General features: G+C 39.4%; 1 protein-coding gene across 8 annotated transcripts in view; it reads right to left on the bottom strand.

Moving 5' to 3' along the window:
- LOC5564970 (probable G-protein coupled receptor CG31760) overlaps window positions 1–21,239 on the bottom strand; it is a 267,572-nt gene that overhangs the window by 124,984 nt on the left and 121,349 nt on the right. For all 8 annotated transcript variants that reach the window (XM_021845678.1, XM_021845684.1, XM_021845682.1 and 5 more), the window contains exon 3: window positions 971–1,213. In XM_021845678.1, the coding sequence (XP_021701370.1) occupies window positions 971–1,195 (225 nt within the window). In that variant the 5' untranslated portion in view covers window positions 1,196–1,213. The remainder of the gene's footprint in view (window positions 1–970; window positions 1,214–21,239) is intronic.

The following is a 21,239-nucleotide window of genomic DNA, read 5'->3' as shown; positions in this document are numbered from 1 at the left end:
CCAATGAAATTCGCATGCGCAATTTTAAATCCCAATTGGAAAAAATATACTCAAACTTTAACCTTTCCACTTTAATACACATTTCATAAACCTAGTTTTAAAATCCTCATCAATACTACACACATCTCCTACAATTTTCCTAGCTATTTCGCACTAAAAAAAAAATATTAAAAGGTTTGGCCTTAAACGCACTCAAGGATGCCAGTATCGCCCAATGTTATGAGCCTGTAATCGATATTATTTTCAGTGTCGCCTATTACTTTTGCGCCGTGTTTACATTCTGGTTTCAATTAAGCTCGCCATGTACGCCTTGTTTATTTTTTGTTTGCAGTGTCGCCGTTTACTCTTGCCGTGTTTTGATTTCGATTTCAGATGCGCCCATCACTTTGATAAACAAAAACACAGGCGTAATCAATAAAGTGTGTGGTTTGGCATGAGGTGAAGTTTCGTCTTCTACAAATTTGCGTTTTTTGAATAGTTAATTTATCGATAGGGGGAAAGTTCAAGTGCAGTGAATAGACATTCGAGCTACAATTTCAACGCTATATTTTCTTAAATTGTGTACATTTTGTCTGATTCGCCTGATTCGCGAATCTTTCTAGACATGTAAACCATACAATCTAGTTATACCCAGATTTTCATCAATTTTTACCCATGGACAAAAAAATTACACACGGATAAAAATAGTGCCTTTTTTAGAGTAGTAGGTTCGAATTTTCCATAATAAAAAATCACAAGCAATCTTGAATTTCGACGAAGAATTTATTGCCCAATGCTTTCTTTTGTTAAGATTGATTTTATTCTAAAGTGAATCAACTTAATTCCATAATTGAAAATTAACTACCTCGTTTGTAATCGGGACAGTTACATGCAAATGTACTGTCGTATGAGCCAACGCAATCATTGGTGAAACATTCCCATCACGTCGGGAATCCCGCCCAAACCGCACTCAATTACCAGAGTTACTCACCATAGTTGGTTTGTTGGCTCCGAGCTGGAAAGCACTACCGCTTCCTCCCGACCCGGCCGACTCCCTGGACCCCGTGCTGCTTCCGGTTCCTGGTCCCGGACTTCCATCGTTTGTTCTTGAACCACTTGACTGGACGGCACTGGCGCAGATGAATTGCAGCAGCACTAGCACCACCAGCTGTCTCCATGCTATGGCTAACCAGGGCCATAACGGAATTTTACACATCGCGAACTGTCATGTGACCTGTTGGAGAAATGTCAGGAAGAGATCGAAAAAAAAAACGTTAGCAAATTAGAGTCACGATATTGATGAAAACAATAAACAATTTGATAGCGGAACCACTTTGGCTGTTGTACTGCTTTCAGCGAGTTACACGAGTGATAACAAAGTTAGCAAACCCGATGCATCAGGGAGGTAATATAAAAGCAGAAGAAAATCGGAAAAGTTTAATCACAATTTATGGCCGGAATTATTCAGCATCCGGGAAGCGGTGAGGGAAAAATATTAATTACAACCATTACTTGTTATATAATCTGGAAGGATGCGTGCTATCACGTAAATCAAAAGTTGCAAAAACGAGATTGTTCTGTACATGAAAAATGTCTGCTGATTGAAGGATACCGGGAGTTAAGCAAAATCAATCATTGGTATATGTGTCAGTGTCGTATCAGTGAATTCATAGCGAGAAAAAAAAAGAAGCGGACATGAAGAACATTGTGTCCGAATATTCACTGATTATGGTTGCTGCTACAAACAAAAGGAAAGGTGAATCTTATTTATTTATTACACAGCGTAACAAAAATGACACTTTCGCGTGTCTCAAGGATCAAATTATGTGTCTCTAGTAGATTTTGGGTCGCTGAATCTGATGCCGTTCTCAGAAATGTTCCAGCACGTCACAATTTTTAGCTACAGGTCGCCAAAGTTATATAAAACACTGGTTTTATTGATGTTCACATGAAATTTAAAGTATGATTTATTTAACTTTTTTGCGATATAATCTACCAAACATGCTAAATAGGACTTGAACTTTCAATTTAGATACAAATTAGTTAAAATTTTACGATAAAATTTAGGTTAAATCTATTTTTTCAACATGTTTGCAGTCTTCATATACATAAAATTCTTCGTTTCTCTTATATGGCATAATACAATACTTTTCTGAACCACCAAAAAATAACATTTTACCATCGAAAATATTATGAACTTCGTTGATAATTATTGTTCTATGCATAAAGTTTGAATTCTGTGATAAATTGAGCAAACGAATTGCCGTACAAGTTGGAAAACTTGCATGCAAGTTGGCTGAAACAGTCAAATTTAGCATTTTCAATCGTCAATATCTCAAAAGCTAGACGTGCCATGATATTTCTGAAAACGGTAATGGACTCAGCAACCTTAATTTAGTAAATAGTGGTATTTTGGTTCTTGAGACAAAACCGTGTTCCGCAGTGTTATTTGCTTTATTTGCGAGAATTTCAGCCCGTGGCTAAATCGTCTAGGGTAAAAAAAAATCTGGAAGTACCTTAAGGGTACAACCAGATACAGAGTTTTAGTACAGAGTATAAGGTTTATTAAGATTGGCTGTCATACAATAAATTTACTATCAATAATAAAACTACTTAAAAACTATTGTATAGATAGTGTTAGCCAAAAGGGGTTTTACAATTTGTTTAACCCTTTGGGGCCGGCGCGGTCATATATGACCGCAGTACAAAAAAGGCTGTAAAAAAAGAACCAATGAACAAATGTATATACTGTCTTCGGCAAAGTTGTCCCAAATATACTCTTTTATCAGAGAAAAATATGAAGTATATGCCTTTATGACCTAATTGACGACCTAGAACATCCTGAACATCCTGAAGTTTGGAAAATTGAACTATAAGTACATACGAAGCGTGAAATGCTGTTTGTGAACATAAATGATGTTCAGGCTAGATAATACAGAACTACTCTTTTAACAAAAACACTATTTCACTTGCTTTGCTGTGTCCTGGGATGTTCTAGGATGTCCAAACTGTCCTGAAGCACACTCTTTGAAATCTACAACCGTAACAGTAATTGTGTGGGTTAAAAACAATAACATTACAAATTCAAATAGAATCTACCAACTTCTGAGAATCTCAAGAGCTATTTCAAGGAACGTTTGGGATATTCCAGGCCCTCCAAATAACCCTGGAGTTCAGAACTTCAGGTCTACACTTATTCCAGTATTTTTTCTTGCTAAACGGAGTAAAGATATATAACTTACCAAGTTTACTGAACCTTGTCACGGATCAATAGGCTAATTCAAGGAACGTTTGGGGTATTCTAGGCCCTCCAAATTACCCTAGTGTTCGTAACTTCAGGTTTACATTTGTTTCAGTAATTTATCTCACTAAACTGAGTGAAGTTATATAATCTAACATGCTCATTAAACCATCTCATGGATAAATAAGCTCTTTCAAGGAACGTTTGGGGTATTCTAGGCCCTCCAAATTACCCTAGTGTTCGTAACTTCAGGTTTACATTTGTTTCAGTAACTCATCTCACTAAACTGAGTGAAGTTATATAATCTAACATGCTCACTAAACCATCTCATGGATAAATAAGCTCTTTCAAGGAACGTTTGGGATATTCCAGGCCCTCCATATTACCCTGGAGTTCAGAACTTCAGGTCTGCACTTTTTCAAGTAATTTATCTCGCTAAACTGAGTGAAGTTATAAAATCTAACATGCTCACTGAATTTTCTCACGGATCAATTAGCTGTTTCAATGAACGTTTGGGGTATTCCGAGCCACCCAGATTACCCCGGAGTTCAGAAATTCTAGTAATTATATTAATTGTTCTAGTAATTTTTCTTACTAAACGTGAAGTTATTTAATGTTCACTGAACTTTCTCACGAATCAAAAAGATATATCAAGGAACGTTTGGAGTATTCCAGGCCCTCCAAATTACCCTGGAGTTCAGAACTACAGGTCTTCCCTTGTTCCAGTAATTTTTCTTTCTAAACTGAGTGAAGTTATATAATCTACTATGTTGACTGAACCTTCTCATGGATCAATATGCTGTTTCAAGGAACGATTGAGGTATTGCAGATCCTTCAAAATTTCCCCAGGACTTCAGAACTTCAGGTCTACTATTTTTCCAATAATATTTCCTTCTAAACTGAGTGAAGTTTTATAATCTACCATGTTCACTGAACCTTCTCACAGACCAATTGGCTATTTCAAGGAACGTTGGTTATATTCCAGGCCCTCCAATTTACCCTGGAGTTCAGAACTTCAGGTCTACCCTTGTTCCAATAACTTTTCTCGCTAAAATGATCAAAGTTTTCCCTTTGGGCCGGCACGGTCATTTAAGAACCGCAGTCGGAAAATGGCTGTATGAAAAGAACCCATGAATAAAATTTACTGTCTTCGGAAAAGTCCTTGCAAATATACTTCCCTGTCAGGGAACAATTTTAGGTGTATGCCTGAATGTCCTACTTGGCAACCTAGAACATCCTGAACATGCAGAAGTCTGACAAATAGAATAATTAGAATAAAAGTAGCTTAAAATGCCTTTTGTAAATACAATTGATGTTCGTACTTGGTAATACATACCTATTATGTCAAGAAAAACGCTGCTTCACATGCCTTTTCATGTCCTGGGATATTCTACGACGTTCAGACTATCCCGAAGCTCAATTCTCGAAATTTACAGCAGTAGTTGCTTGCGCTAGAAATAATCAGCGATGCCAGATTTCTTTGGAAATTATTCCGTAGACGAAAAGTGATAAGCTGCGGGAGAGATCCCCGGCATTGCAATTCCGTAGATTTTCGTTGGAAAAATCTGTAAATTACCGTAGAATAATGAGAATTTCCGTAGCTTTCTGGAGAAAATATACATTTTCCGTAGAATTATCTTACGGATCCGTAGAAAGTGCTCAATTCCGTAGATCTACGGAAATTTCCGTAGATCTGGCAACGCTGCAAATAATAATATTTTCAACTCAAACGGAATCTATTGGCCTCTGAGAATCTCAAAAGCTTTTCCAAACTATACTGGAGCTCAGAACTTCAAATCTGCCCTTGTGGCAGTGTTTTTTTTTTGCTAAATAGAGTTCAGTTGTATAATCTACCAGGTTATTAGGGCCCCCATAGCCGAAGCTGTAAAGACGCGGGTATTCATCATGACCATGCTGAGGGTTCCGGGTTCGATTCCCGGTCGGTCCAGGATCTTTTTGTAATGAAAATATTCTTGACTGCCTTGGGCATAGAGTAAAGGGTGTCCACGATGGAATTGCCACACACAAAATTGATTCGCAAAATTCGAGTTTTCATCCGATTGCCATCAAAACTTCAGGGATTGAGAAATAACTATTAAACTTCATTTTACCATTTTACTCGTATTTTATTTACAGTCCATACGTAAATGCCCGCACCTTGGCCTCAACCCCGGAGCAGCCGCTTCTGGAGGCACTCTTTCATGTACACTTGTCCGTTCATCGTGTCCTAGGTCACGAAAGGTGTACTCCGCTTCCCGCACGTGCAGATGGCTTGCCAAACCAGGAATTTCTTCGCAAATTTGGACCTCTTCTGAGTGCGGACATGCTCCGGAACGCTGAACTTATCCTTGGCCGTGAAAAACAGGTTGCCGGGGATCTGTTTGAAGTCGGCCTTCACATATGTTTCGTTGTCCATGAAAGTATGGGTTCACATGCAAAAAACGGTTGATTCACAGGTTGTGCAGAATCTCATGGCCGGGGTTAAGGCCAAGGTGCGGGCATTTCCGTATGGACTGTTAATAAAATACGAGTAAAATTGTAAAATGAAGTTTAATAGTTATTTCTCAATCCCTGAAAATTTGATGGCAATCGGATGAAAACTCGAATTTTGCGAATCAATTTTGTGTGTGGCAATTTCATCGTGGACACCCTTTATCTTCGTGCCTGCCACACTGTGGAAGTACTCAATGAACACTAAGCTGAGGAGCAATGGGGATGTTACGCTAAGAAGAAGAAGAAGAAGAAGAATATATCAGGTTCACTGAACTTTCCGTGTGATCAAATGGTATTGCTAAATACTTTTGAGATACTCAGGGTCATCCGCAATGCCCTGCAGCAGTCCCTGAAATCTACAGTCGTAGCCTAGTCCGTAACAGCAGTTGTTTTCGCTTACATAACCAATCGAAATCTGTGAACCTGGGGGTCGGCTCTGGTCGCATGGTTTGCTGCTAGGGTTTGATTAACATCAATAAAGAGGAGTAAATATCAATAGAATGATTCGTTTATAAGGATTTTTCAGTAACACCTGCAGAGAATGCTTCAGGAATAGTTCTTCTTAAGCCCTTTGGTGCCTCCAAGTTTTGACGCTATTCAAAACTACAACACACACTCAACCTCGAATCGTCTGAAACGTTTCCAAACCACACATCCTCTTCTGATATGTATTGGATTTTTGTAATAAAAAACAAGTTTTTTACACGTTTTACATCATTTGTTTTATTTGCTTGAAACCTTGTAATTCATTCGGCTGGGAAACGGTTAGAAACGAAAAACGCACTACAATGCATTTTCCAGCCGAATAAAATGGAGCCGTTTAGTACCTAAACAAAGCCACCAAGTGCCCTATGGAAGACTTTCAACTAGATTTGGGTAAAAGTGTCGTGAAACTTCTAAAGCCTCTCAGCTATACGGAGCGACGCCAAATGAGAGAAAGAGGTGGAGATAAATAATGTCGTCACTGCGCAAGCTTCCATTGAAGTGTTAGCTTATGCGTGCGGAATAATTTGCACCCTTGGCAAAGAGTGTACCAAGTGCTTAACTGACAATAAGGCAATCCATGAGACAGCTGTGATTAGCTAAATTTTTTTGTTTACCATGAATTTTTGACAATCATCGCTTGGGGAACAAAGGAGATTGGTAAGCACTGATGACGCTTAACGAAATTTTGGTAAGTTTAGTGTTCACTGTGCTTGCACTTTGAGCTGTCAACCCAATCGCGAAGTGTCCTCATGGATAGTCTTATAGTCCACACTGCCATCTGTTGCAAGAACCGCGCGAAGCACTGTCTGCCATGAAGGATTTTTAGTTGACGTTTGCCTAACACGCACACTACTACACGAATTGCCTGTAAGTTTTGTTCGCATCATTCAGCAACGTGTACACTATCAAAAGTCAAAGTGGTCGAACACTAGCGCCTCTGGTGGAACGATCGCGTCGGTCAAATGAAATTCAAATTCATCGTTAAACGCATGTACCGTGAGCTTCTCAAGAGTGTTACGTCTGTTTGTCTGTGACAGTACAGTAGTGACGCCTCTACACGGATAGTCGTGTTGCACGATTGCAAAAAAGAAGTAGAGCTCGAGATTTGTATGACGATTACCGGATCTTTTCGTAAAGGAAAGAGTCTTGACTTCCTTGGGCACAGAGTATGGGCGCATGCCTGCCACACGATATATCCATGCAAAAAGGTCATTAGCTGAGAAAGATCTCAGGTAATAAATGTGGAAGTGCTAAACTAACACTAAGCTGAGAAGCCAGCTTCCTCCCAGTGGGAAAGATATGCCAAGAAAAAAGAAGAAGATTCGTCGACAAACACATATATTCAAAACGTGTTTCTACTCGTTTACGCATTTAGACTCTACTGACGTTTTCACAAATTGTTCTCAAACAAAAGGTGAAAAGCAGGGGGGTTGAAAACAGTATATTTTTACGTGACATAATTTATGGATGCTTCCCAATAGATGTCGCTAATTATGACTGGAAACTTTGTCGAATACACCATGTTTCGGAAGTGCTTCGTTTTGTGGTTATTAATTTATTACCACTAAATCCTGACTCTCATCGCGTTGTAGATCTTATGTACTGAACATCCCGACAAGTTAGATAATCTAGAACATTCGAAATGATCTGATAATATTTGCTGAACACTCAGAAGGTTCAGAATATACGGTAGATTACAGTTCATCACCTTGTATGATGAACAAGGTTGTTATTACAAGCATAGACTTCAAGTTATGAACTCAAGAGCAGTTTGGAAGACCTAGCACCTCCCAAAAAAAATATTTGTCATCATTTCTTGTTATGTTTAGCATTTTGAGCACCAAAATTATTTAAAGGCGTTCAAAAAACTGTATAATAGTTATTGGAAAAAATCAGGCCCCAAAGGGTTAAAGTATTATGTTTTGTCTAATTTCAATTTTTGCCTGTATTTAACCACATCAATTTCCGTTTACGTAAGCAGTGGTCATATATGTTCAAATAAAGTTCGAACAGAGTTTGAACTGCAACTAGTGGTCATTTGAGGTGGTACTTACGACACCGGGAGACTGTTTCCCGGGCTTAGGGTGACCATCTTCTGGGGACTCAAAATCAGGACATTTTGAAATTTTTACAACTTAGGGTGCTTTGGCATTGGGGGTTTTTCTCGGCCGATTTGTCTGAAACTTTGCAATAAGAAGCATTTTAATACGCTGCATGTGGGCAAATATGAGGTCAGTAGCTTTCAAAAAACTCCACTTCCAAAGTGAATCGAAAGTGCCAAGAATTGGATCTGGCCCTACCTGTGCAAGTTCTGTTAAAGCTTAAATTCCAAATATAACTCATATTCCCAATAGCATTTTCAAAGATTTTTGTTCTCAATTTTTAATGTTGCGATCTTGTAATGTAAAATCACGAGACTCTTCTGATTAGTAGGTATGAGTATACGTACAAATTCTTAAATATAACTAGGTAGTCTTTTGGTAAGACAGTAAGAATCCTTTAGGAATCTGCTGAGAATATTAGTTTAGATATCCCCCAGATTTTTGCAGCAATTTACCGATGATCTTCAAAAAAAAAGGAACTGTTTAGTGTCTGTTCAAGATTTCGCTAGGTAATAAATAAGAATATAAAAAAAAGCCAAGTATGTTTTTTAGAGTCTAATAAAAACTTAAATGAAGTCCACCAAGAATCATTTGGGAGATTTATAAGACATAATAATGCCAGGAAATAACGGTAGCATTTCTCGAACCGTGGTTATACAGAGAATATGCTAAGAATCTCTAAAGGAATTTCATAAAGAAGCTTCCGTTAAATTTTCATGAGGGTTTCGTAAAGATTTGCTGAAGAGTCCTACAAAAAACCAATCAAAGTTTTTGGGAGAAAACTGTCAAAGATCTTCTTTGGAAACCAACAGTTATTTCTTCATAATTCTCGGACACATTCGTAAAGGATCTCTCCAGAAGCTTTGATTATACATGGTGTGCAGCACGATATGTTAGATGGAGGAAATCCCTCTTTGCGATGCATCAAAATATTGAAACGAAGATAGGAAACCCCGTAGTTGCTACTGTCTGTGCTTAAAAAAAAAACCCAAATCAGGACATGTCCTACTAAATCAGGACGGATGGTAACCCTACCCGGGCTGCCCAGGTTCCAAACACAATTTCAGACGTCATTTAATAGTTTGGCATCCTTCACAAAGTTGGTCACCTGTCTTTCAGAGACTGCGTCATTTCGGAAGCCATATCAATATCAGTTATGGCATGACTTTTTCGAAATTCGTCTAACGCAGGGCAAACCGTAATAATGTTTTCGGTCGTGTTGCGTTCACCACAAGAGTAGCAATACAGACGGAATCCGGATGTCCAACCGGATTGTGCCATATTGCTAAAAAGTCTACTATGACCGGTTCGAAGTCGCGACAGAACTATTTGTTCTCTACGGGATGGTATGTCATCCCATGCACGCAGCATTTTCCGACAGAATAGGGTCCGCTCTTACTGCCACTCGTTGGACCAGGCGATCCAGATTTGATCTCTCAACCACAATTTGACATCATCGCCGGGGATCTTTCTGGTCAATAATGGGCTACTACGGCCTATTCCTGCCAAAATATCAGCCCGCTCGCTCCCAGGAATTCCTAAGTGGCCTGGCACTCACATAAAAGTTACGGCTGCCGAACGACCAAACGCTCGTATCGAGTCTTGGGAAGGGCATCATATAGTTCAGAATCATATGCCTCTGGTCCAAGTGTAGGAAAAAAACTAAGAAGATTTACTTCCGGCAGTTTTTGACTCGGCTATGTATGTACGGCTATTCTAGAAAGCTTGACTCCAACGTAGTTCTTCAGCGTATTTCTTTTAACTCCCTCCTGCTTGGTAACCTTTTTGTTCCGGCGCAGATTGGGAGAGTTATTCGGATCGTTGCTGGAGTCTGATCCATCGTGGTTTCGTTTATTGGGAATGAAAGTGCTAGTTTCAGTAGTTCGACATGATGTTCGAGAGACAACTGAAGACATGCTCTCGTCGGTTGATGTAACGTCTTCATTGGAGTTTTTGTTTCGCTTTCTTCGTCCTTGGTCCTTTTTGTTCTCTGTTTTTGTTATGTCGTTCGGTAGTACGACGTTTTTCACACTGCTGAGAGTACTTCGGCCTATCCACTCCTGTACCTTTGCCGCCAATTTCGGATCAGTAGTAGCTGGGATACGGGTATTTCGTTCTTGTAATCTGTGATCGAAAACGCTTCTCGAGGTATTTCCGCGTCGAAAACAGATGCGCTTATTCGTTCAGCCATTAGTTTGGATATTATCTGGTCTTTCATTTCTACAGTTTGCTGCAACTTCTGGACAGTAGCAGTCAAATCAGCTACCTGCTTGATGAGCTGGTCAATTGTGTCATGTTCCCGGACTCTATCGAGGCGTTCATCTACGCTTGAGCCTCGAAGGGCGGCCTCCATTTCTGCCATTCTTTCATCTTTAACCTTAGACACCATCTGCATTCGGCAGATAGCTGCATTCAGGGTCTCAAAATCTGCGTCTTTGTTTGCATTGGCTACCCCAGAATAGGTTCTGGTACTGGCACTGGCGTTTTGGCGGGCTTCACATTTTTTTTTTTGCCTGGAGATAGGAGATATTGTTGTCAATCCTTATTCGCTGAATATCAATCTCCTTCAAATAGATGGGACACTTCCGGATTAAAACAACATGATCGTCGGATTTGCAGTTAATACAAAAGGTCGAATCCGTACAGACAATCCCGTTTATATCCTGATTTTTACCAGAGGAACCAGCTGTAGCAGTTACGTCGGCTTCAGTCTCCTTTGCGAGGGGTTTTTGGTCTAATTGTCTGGATACACTTTGCTGCATCTACCGCAATAACATCGGCGATGGGTAGTTCCCCGTCGTTCCTGGTCTTACAGCGTGTCCAGCCGAAGTCAACATGCTCCGGAATAACCGTACCACTAATCGTTAATACTATTGTCGGCGTGTATACAAACGATCCATCCGGCAGTCGGCATCAAATTCGGGGAAGGTCCTTAACCCCTTGAGTGGCTAGTTGGATCTTCAGGTAATTATCGTGAAAACCCATCGTTAGGATTGTAAACCACACATCACAGGTGTTCCACCGCAAAGTTTTTCCATGCGGAGCAACTTGTTAAACTGAGCCGCTCTTCATACCTTGAGAACCTCGATCCGAGGTTCCGGAGAGAACCTGCAGTTCCATCCATATACGATGGGAGTAGAGCCCCCCGGGTCAGCTGGGCGGAAGAGCTGACCGCTTACCAGCTCCATGCAGGCGGAGCAGCGATTTTACCACTACACTTAATCTGTTTATTGCCGCGGGTTTGTTGTCTCTGCACGACAAGTTCATTGTCTATTAAATCGATGACTTACGCACAAGTTATTAGATTATTGCACTTTTCCCCTTTCACAAAATCACAAGGTCAGTACGTGGTTCGTCTCGTCGATATTTGAGACTACTGGGTCTACCTCAGTGGACTACCCACTCGGCAATTTCTTTTCTCTCTTTCCAATCACAGCAAGTTATACTCCCGGAATTTATCTAGGATCATTCGCAAGGTCCGTTGTCGTGGGGCCCTCACGAAAACCAGCTTGGTATTCGCTGACGATGGACTCGAGCGGTCTCATTCTGTTAAACAGGATGCGCTACAGACTTTTTTACGCCGAATTCAGCAGGGTTATTCTACTGTAACTGTCACACTCTAGTCTGTGCCCTTTCTAGTAGATTGGGCGTATGAGGCCAGCCTACCAGCCGGTGGGCAATTCTTCGTCCTCTCATATTTTCACAAGTACTCGGTGGATCGAATGGTAAAGCTGTTCACTTCCTTGCTTAAGAAGTTCAACCGGGATCTCGTCCTTCCCAGCAGCCTTACAGTTCTTCCAGTTTATCAGCTCGCTGATCACCTTCTTAACCTCTCATATGGTCGTTGGGTCCTCAGCTTGGTCGTCATCATCAATGTTCATTCTGATTCTCGCTATATTTCCATTTTCACCAGCAAATCAGCAAATTCTGGTACGGTAATGTGCCGCGCGCCATTGACCGTTGCATAAAATCTCCGCATATCGTTCCAGTTCATGCTATCTTAAGCTTTAGTTTTCTTAGGCTCACGCTGCCCTGTACCGGTCTCTGTCCTGTCAGGTACTGGCCAGAATCATACGACTCCTGCCGACATTCTTCATGTCTATCACACCCTGGCACTCTTCATTGAATCAGTCGTTGACTTCATCGTTGACTAGTGCCAATTAATTCCCGTCTGCTCGTCTCGCTACTGGCGGTACGGTGCAGCTACGCTATCAGTCGACAAGCGTTCATTAATTTATTTGTTTATTTATTATCTTACACCTACAGACGATTTATGTCCCAATGGTGATTAAACTATCTTAAATTTAACAAAAGTCATGGTGCGCAACACAAACATAAAATTAAATCGTTATTTGTCCATTCCTCTTGAAAAAAAAAAAAAAAAACAGTAAGGTTACGGCGGATTGTAGCACGGGACAAATTAAAATCGAAACAAGTAGCTGCTATATTGAAGACTCGTAGCGCTCCATTTAGGGCGCTATGCTGGCCATAGTTTGTGCGTCGAAATTGCAATCTCAGCAGTGAGTTGTTACGTAGCGCTCTGGGACGAACGTTTAGATCAATCGTCCTCAAAATAGTCGAACAGTTGATCCTTCCTCGTAGCGAGTCGGTTACAAACATTGCTCTGGCGATGTTACGGCACACCTAAAGAGTTTCCATGTGAATCAACTGGCACTCACTTTCATAACTCAGTAACCGGAACGGGTCTCACCATGGAAGTCGACGAAGAGCAAAACGTATAAAACGCCGCTGAACGGAATCGATCCTTTATGTACCATTTTGGTAATACGGATTCCAAACGACAGAGCAGTACTCTAGCGTTGAACGAACGAGCGAACAGTACAGCGACCTGAGGCAATCCATATTGGTGAAGTACTTGGCGATACGAAAAATAAATCCCAATGTTCTGGAGGCCTTTTCCACTGTATAAGTCACATGTCGCTTGTAAGTTAGCTGGGGGTCAAGGATCACGCCAAATCCGAGCAAACGTAATTGTGGAGCACTTGCTTGGATTCACTGTCTGCAATTCAAGGTACACCAGTTCATGAAGGTGTCGATCTCTTGCTGAAGGTTTCTAGCATCGGACTCGGAGTGAATCCTACGATAGATCTTCAGGTCGTCTGCGTAGATTAAACGAGGGCCTTTGAGTACGTAATTGACGTCGTTATACAGCAGAAAAATCAACGGGCCTAGATGACTACCCTGCGGTATGCCGGAATGCGTTGGATATTGAAGTGCAGCGTTTTGTTAGCTCTGGAACTCATGACGCTGGATAACTGTGCCCTAATTTTAGCTACAATAGACCAATCCAGTTGCCTGCGTAGTAGTACAATGTTGACAACATTGTCTTTGTTTGCTGTGAGAACTGTCACAACATTGCTTTTGTTTGCTGTGAGAATCCAAATATAAACAGAATTGCTGCAAAACAACCACTTCCTTGTTAGCCTGCCGTTGATCGAAAGCTCAATGACGTCAAACAAACGTCGATACGTTTTCATTCTGAGGAAATCGACTTGTGTAAGATTGATTGTGCGTTGATGTTCGTGGCAGTTTGCTTGGGGACCTCTATGAGGTAATGTTCCGAGCCGATATGACAAGCACATGGTCTGTTTTGGAGCAAGCATCGCCACTCGAGTGTCATCAGGTGGGTTTGGGGATATTTTTGCGTGTGATGTATGTACCGCAATTGCGGGTTTGATCATTTTTCACAGTTTTTCTTGTCTATTTTCCATAATGTTGACAATGTCAAACAAATGAATGCAAGAAAACAAGTACGAAGGTGAGCCTAATTGGCTCATGTACCGGAATTTTCTATCAAACGTCATTTTAGTGCTGAGAAATATCTCTAAAATAAAAAATCCGGGGGATCTCATTTCGGGATGATATTGATCACAACTCTACATAATAAATTTTAGCTTCCTGAATCCGAATGTGCTTGCTAAATTCTTAACAATACAATATTTCTAGAAATAATGAATACCGTAAAACGGGCTAACTTTGATAATGCGGGTAACTTTGATAGTGTGAGACCCACAACATATTAAACGAAATAACGAAGTTTCTGTCAATCATTTAAGAAAAACGAACGCAAAAGTAAAGAGTATTATGACACTTCATGTCAAAGCTATTGTCGTTGGAATAAAGTGCATTTGAGGATTTATATGCAAATATTAAAAATTTACAAGAATTTAGCATTTTTGCAACGGTAACAAACAATCTGTTCTACGATCACTATTTGACAAAGTCATAATGAGTTCGTCACTTATCCCTGACAGCCTAGTTATAGTAGAACATTAATTCGGTCTCAAATCTCTTAGCGAAAATCATTTTTACAAACTAGGACCATTTTTGTAATCTAAGCCCGAAATTTCCATATAGCTTTAAACGCCTAGAGGTATGCAACGCCTTATAAATGTTCCGTAATTTGCTCAATTTTGTTCGATTTATACTCCACTATCAAAGTTACCCCAAAACAGAAAACCGACTTTCGATTATATGAAAAATAATATATCCATTCATATGAAAAATAATATATCCATTCAGAATCAATCTATCAAGTACAATCGATAGCTAGGATGTCAGTACTTGTCTTAAAAATATAAATTGTGATTATTTGAAACAGCATGCATAAATATTGAAGTTTTCTTCGAAAAAACTATCAAAGTTACCCCGTTTTACGGTAACTTAAATTAAATAATTACGCGGAAAACGCCTAAATGTATGCAATTTCCTAAGGAATATACTGATTACTAATAGAAATTCAATTATTTCCACCGAATGAGCAAATAGGTACGAGTTTTGGTTATGAAATCTGGGTTGGGGATTTATCTTAAGCATCCTCACAAACTTTCAGGTTTATACCAAGTTCAAATCCTAGTTTAGAACTAGAAGTTTATGGATGTTTGTCAATACTGCACTGTACATGATTTTTAAATTTTATATTATTTTCATAGAAATAAACATTCTTTAACGCAAAAAAACTTCAAAACACACAATTCGACAATAGTTACATCATCACTGTAGGTTACATTGATATTTGTGCTCCATTAGGAAAAAATAAAATCGGGTGACACGGTGATTAATTTCACCCTACTGATCAATTTAACCCGAATTTACGGTACTGCTGATTGCTATCCCTCTAGCAGCAGCGAAGGTTACTAGCCGCAGGCCATTATCATTGGTAACGGAATGGAGGCTTTCCGTTCCAATGACGGGTCGGAAGAAGTCTTCTTTCCCGATCTGCGCATTTGCATCGCCAATGACTATCTTAACATCTCGCTTTGGGCACTCTTGTTTATTTATTTGTTTATTTGTTTATTTGGTTTCTAGCTTCATCTGCTTTTGCTTAATGAAGCGTTTGATGAGGAAAAGCCGATTTGAGTAGACCAACAACACGCGACTTGCTCAAAAAGGCGTAAAAACCTCATTTCTTTTCTACATAAACATTACAATCACTGTCAGTAACAATTATAAACAAAGTCAATAAATACAATACAATCACAATTACTTTTCTACAAACATTGTCAATCATCACACGGTGTCTTTGTGGAGTAACTTTATTACAAAAAAATAGGTAAGTCTGAAATTTCGAACTAAAAACAATTAGACTTTGCTCTTTCATTTGCGACAAAAATCAAAATAATCGGTCGGGGGGTCCAGAACATTTTTTTTTATTTTGTGTGAAGTATTCATGTGTTTTTGTACCGACACACATTGCGTTGAACATAGATACGGGACAAACTGCAAGATCAAACCATTTGAACACCTTGGCTTGGAAGGTAAAGTTGTTCTTGCTCAAAAGAGCTGTAATAAGCATATATGACATATGATATACCCATACTTGCAAAACTGTCTCAAACGTCATTTTAGTTATTGTCCACGAAAAACCTTGAAAATCGTACTTAAAATTGTCATAATGATGTGAGAAGTTATGAGGAAATATTTTTAATAAGTTAAGATGCATCGATATCAAACCTCAAATTTTCAAGAGCTTGTTTGTAGATTTGTATCTTGAGAACCTGACAACCTTTTGCGTTGAACATTTTATTGATTAGTCGCCACCAGCGAGTGACCAGTGAGTTACCGGTTGTCTGCTTCTCTAGACTTGTGCTTTTGAAAATACGAGGTTTGGCTTCTATGTATATTCACCCTTAAAATCATTAATAACCGAGTGTGTAGCTCGTTGTTATTAAGCAGATAAACGGACCAAAATAAAAACTGTGACCGCTGGGAGACAGAGGAGGATCTTCTCTTCGTCGTAGCATTGTGAAATAAAGTGTAAATCCATTCGTTTTCTCAGTAATAACAAGCTATGGCTTTTAGGACGAGATCATAAATTATGCGAGATTTCTCTTTTTACTCGTAGCGGATGGTACACAAATTATGTCACGCTAAATTTCAATTTTTTCGACCCCCTCCTTTGTCACACTTTCTGTATGAGTCCTCCGATAATTTTGTAAGACTTGTCACGCATGGCTTAACAACCTCCTCCCCCCCCTTGGAGCGTCACGTAATTTGTGCATTACCCCTAGATACAAAAGTGACTTATCCGCCTTTCAAACAACACAATTTTAGTTATTCGAATTAACTAGTAGAGGGCTTCGCATGTGATCAAGCTTGTTATAAGGCATGTAATATACTTGCCACATTGTGCTGAAAAATACGCTAATTTGGATGGTATTTGAGAAATTTCAAATCTTAAATTTTTAATGTTATTTTCTTAATGGCACAGTGCTTATGAAACGATCAGAAACTAACATCATGAGGCTAAAATGGGTTTGGGATTTTTGTACTTGTTTGCAGTACAATAACCCCATATTAATCCCTCTATCGGCAGCTTCATTTTTTCAAAATTTTCAAATAGCGATAACTTTTTTGTTTCTCAATATTTTTGAAAAAAAAATTCCACAACTTCTCAAAAAACTCTCTTATTTTCAGAATCTGTATCGGTTTTGAGCATTGGTCATCTATATTCGGAGATATTCCAAAATTCCTTGGAGGCCGACGCATAGCCATAACTCTCGTTATTATCTACAGATGGCTACAGATTTTTTTTTCTCATATTCGGTTATTCGCATTTCAAAACTTAACTTTGATGAAAGTCTATTGTGAAGAAATTAAACAAATCGGTGTAACTGTTTTTGAGCAATGAGCTTTTATGTTTTTGGTACCACTCTAGCCGTAACGAGATCTTGAAAACTTCTTAAAACATCATATTGAAATTTTATATGGGAAGTGTCGGTCCCCCAAGGAACACCGTAATATTTTTAAAACCAATTGACCAATGGTCAATACCGACATAGATTTCAAAAGTAGAAGAGTTTTTTGAGAAGTTGTGAAAAAATGGTGGAAAAATATAGAGAAACAAAAAAGTTATCGCGATTCAAATATATTTTTGTGCTGAAAAAATGAAGCTGCCGGTAGAGGGGTTAAGCTAAATAATAGCAAACAAACTCGTGAATATCTCTTCTGCTATCTGTCGAATTGAATTTCTTTCTTTAGCAAATTTCTTTCTTATGGTTTGAAGAATGAGCTTTTACAATGGAATAATAAGTTTGTACTTACATTACAGTACAAGCGTGTTTGTAACATACCTCAAAATTTCTTCATAGTAATTTCCATGTAAACCTACATTGTCTTTGGGCCACCTTAAATCACCACCTAGAAAGCTGCGAATTTCACAGAACACTATTTTTATAGTAAGGATAGTAAGAAACATATGTGAGATTGAATTCTCAAACATTTTTTTAATTTTGAACCGCCCTAATGTACATAAACACATAGATAGGCAAATTCAAACATATGTGCAAGTCTCTAGAAATCAAAAAAAAAAATTACTCTGGACCCCCCGACCGATTATTTTGGTTTTAGCAGCAAATGAACGCGAGAAACCTAGACTTTATTGTGGAGATGTTTCAGACTTACCTATTTTTTTGTAATAAACTTGTTCTACGAAACACACCGTGATCATAAAACCTAAAAACTATTCGTGCATCATCCATCCATCCAAACATCGTGGTCTACAGGAAACATTACGATGATCTCTGGTCCAGACTCGGCGACAATAGTAATCGAGAATGAGATAAAAAAAAAACATCTGGTAGCAGACTCGGCGACAATAGTAATCGAGAATGAGATAAAAAAAACATCTGGTAGCACCATTTACAACCTTTAGAGTTGTTGGAGAGGAACTCACCTGTTCAAAGTCGGTAAAGAGCCTTGTAATCGGCGTTTAAACGCGGTTGTAGAGATGTTAAAGTCGAATACGTGAAATACTTCGTTAAATCTGGCAGATATGAAACGGACTGGGTCATGAAAGCCATATACTGCACGGCGTGGCTCAAGCTGTAGAAAGTTGCGCTGGCGTAGAATTCTTTCAGGAGCATAGATGTTCAATCGTCCTAAAATTTCGGTAGAGTCGACTTCTCCCTGCAATGTTTTTCCAACAAACACTGCTTGGCTAATACATCTCCTTTCTTCTAATGTCTGCAGTCCAAGTAGTCCGCAACGATCTTCGTACGACGGCAAGTTCAGCGGGTCACGCCATGGAAGGCTTCGAAGCGCTTGCCTGACAAACTTTCTTTGTATAGCCTCTATTCTGGAGATCCAGTTCGCCTGATATGGGCACCATACAACAGCATTAGATTCCAAAATTGAGCGAACTAGTGCACAATATAATGCCCGCAAACATAGAGGATCATGGAACTCGCTGGTTAGTTTAAAGATGAAGCCAAGTTGTTTGTTGGTCTTAGATATGATGTGTTCGTAATGTAGACAGAAAGAAAATGCCTGATCGAGTATAACTCCCAGATCTCGGATATGGTCGACGCGCTCCAGATGTTGATTCTGTATTGTATAGTGGTGAACAATTGGTTGCAATTTTCTGTGAAATGTTATCACGCTGCATTTAGCTAGGCTTATTGTCAGCTTATTATTGTAGCACCATGCTACGAATGAGTTTAAAATCCGTTGGAGTGTGTAACAATCTTAAATGCTGTTAACTACAATGAAAATCTTAACGTCGTCCGCATAAAACAATCGACAGCCCGGTGGCAGCAATCTTGAAAGCTCATTCACGTAGATTAAAACAGCAGAGGTCCCAAATTACTTCCTTGAGGAACGCCAGTTGGATTAGTGAAGAATTCCGACGACTCATCGCCTATTTTAACTAGCAGCTTGCGATTTGCGAGATAGGAATTGAACCAATCAATAAGGTCTGATGAGATTCCTAACTTATTCAGTTTGGCAAGTAATATCTTGTGATCAACTCGATCGAACGCCGACTTTAGATCAGTATATATCGCATCAATCTGTGATCCTGCATCAATATTTCTAATGCAAAACGAGTAAAAGTGCAAAAGGTTCGTTGAGGTTTACCTTCTAGGGTAAAAACCGTGTTGATCCGAAGAGATATAATTCTTACATAGTGAGGTCAGTAGTTCTCGGTAGTTCTCAACGTTTTGCTTGTCGCCCTTTTTGAACACTGGAAACATTACATAAATTTTCCAGTTAGATGGAAACAGACGCTGTCGCAGAGATTCGTTTCCTGAATGCTCAAGGTATATTCTTGGTATAAAAATCTGTTATATGGCCGGTAGTTGTTGCTCGCATGATCAAATTGTTGTTTAACATGTGGGCATCTAGTTCTGCAGAACTTCCGTAAATATTTTGACCTAATTCGTTTAAGCTTCTTCAAGCGAGCATTAGTCCAGGGAGGCTTGGGAGCAGGTCTACGAACAGGAACGTAATCGGACATTGTCTTGGTAAGCAGGTGATTAAAGAGGTTCACGGCGTCGTCTAAGTTCGGGGTAGATTCTATAATGTTCCAGTCAATTTCTCCGAGCGCTTCGTTCAGACCGATGAAATCGGCCTTTCTAAAATTCAAACCACATTCGTTTGACATATCTTCAAAAATCAAACGAGACGGAATTTTGACTTCGACGGTAAACGCAGGATGGTCAGCATCAAGAGGAACTAAAGGTTCGACGGCCTCTAATAATTCACATTGGTTTAATACAGAATCAGTGACCAGGGCTAAATCAATAATCCGCCCGTTTTGATTAACAATTCCATTGATTTGCTTTAAACCGCTTAGACTGAATCCATCAAGAAGTGTGGTGCATTGAGTCGAAATGTGTGATTCTAATGGGTTGATTTGCAAACGATTTCTTGTTGAATAGTTCCAAACAAGCGCTGATTAATTATAGTCACCGAACTCTTCGTAGGCCTTATCTAGGCTCTCAAGAACTCATCCTCCATGTCATCGGGATTATCGTTCGTTGGTTGTAGTTGAAGAACTTGCACTTCATTCTAAACACACAGATTCGGTCGCTTCCCAAACACTATGAAGTCAACTCCGCGTTCTGCTCTGTTGCCGCCGCTGTGTAGTGTTGGCGTTGGAATCTACCGCTCGGAATTCACGTTCTCCGGTTTTTGGCCAGCGTATTTCGCATCGATTTTTTGCTCGCTAGATATTTTGGTATTTCGGTTGAATTTTCATGATAGGAAACCTTTTTAAATATTCAGTCGGTAAAATTTTGATTGTATAATACTCCTAGACTCATTACTTATACTGATAAGATAAATCCAAATGCAAACTTTGCAACCATAGGTTTTGATGTTGTTGTTTTCTTTTTATACACATATAAGAAAGCCGAAAATTTCCTTTTTCTTCTCGTATTCCATGACACAATGATTTCGGGTTTCTAAGGTCCCGAGAAGTTCTTGCACTTCAGGTTAACTCAGCTATTTCACTCAACCACCCAATTCAAACTTAATTAACTTGGAAAACAATTCCCAATCCTATTTGGTCGCCGATAAACCACAATCTCCTGTCCGGGTACCAAACCTCAAAGAACTCTCATCTGCTAGCTCAAGACATCCTAAATTGACCAACTTTCATCATAAACAGGCCGAACAATGTAGACCCCAGAAGCTAC

Source organism: Aedes aegypti, chromosome 2, assembly GCF_002204515.2.
Source record: "Aedes aegypti strain LVP_AGWG chromosome 2, AaegL5.0 Primary Assembly, whole genome shotgun sequence".
Lineage (NCBI taxonomy): Eukaryota > Metazoa > Arthropoda > Insecta > Diptera > Culicidae > Aedes > Aedes aegypti.
This window is presented reverse-complemented; position numbering and strand designations above follow the sequence as displayed.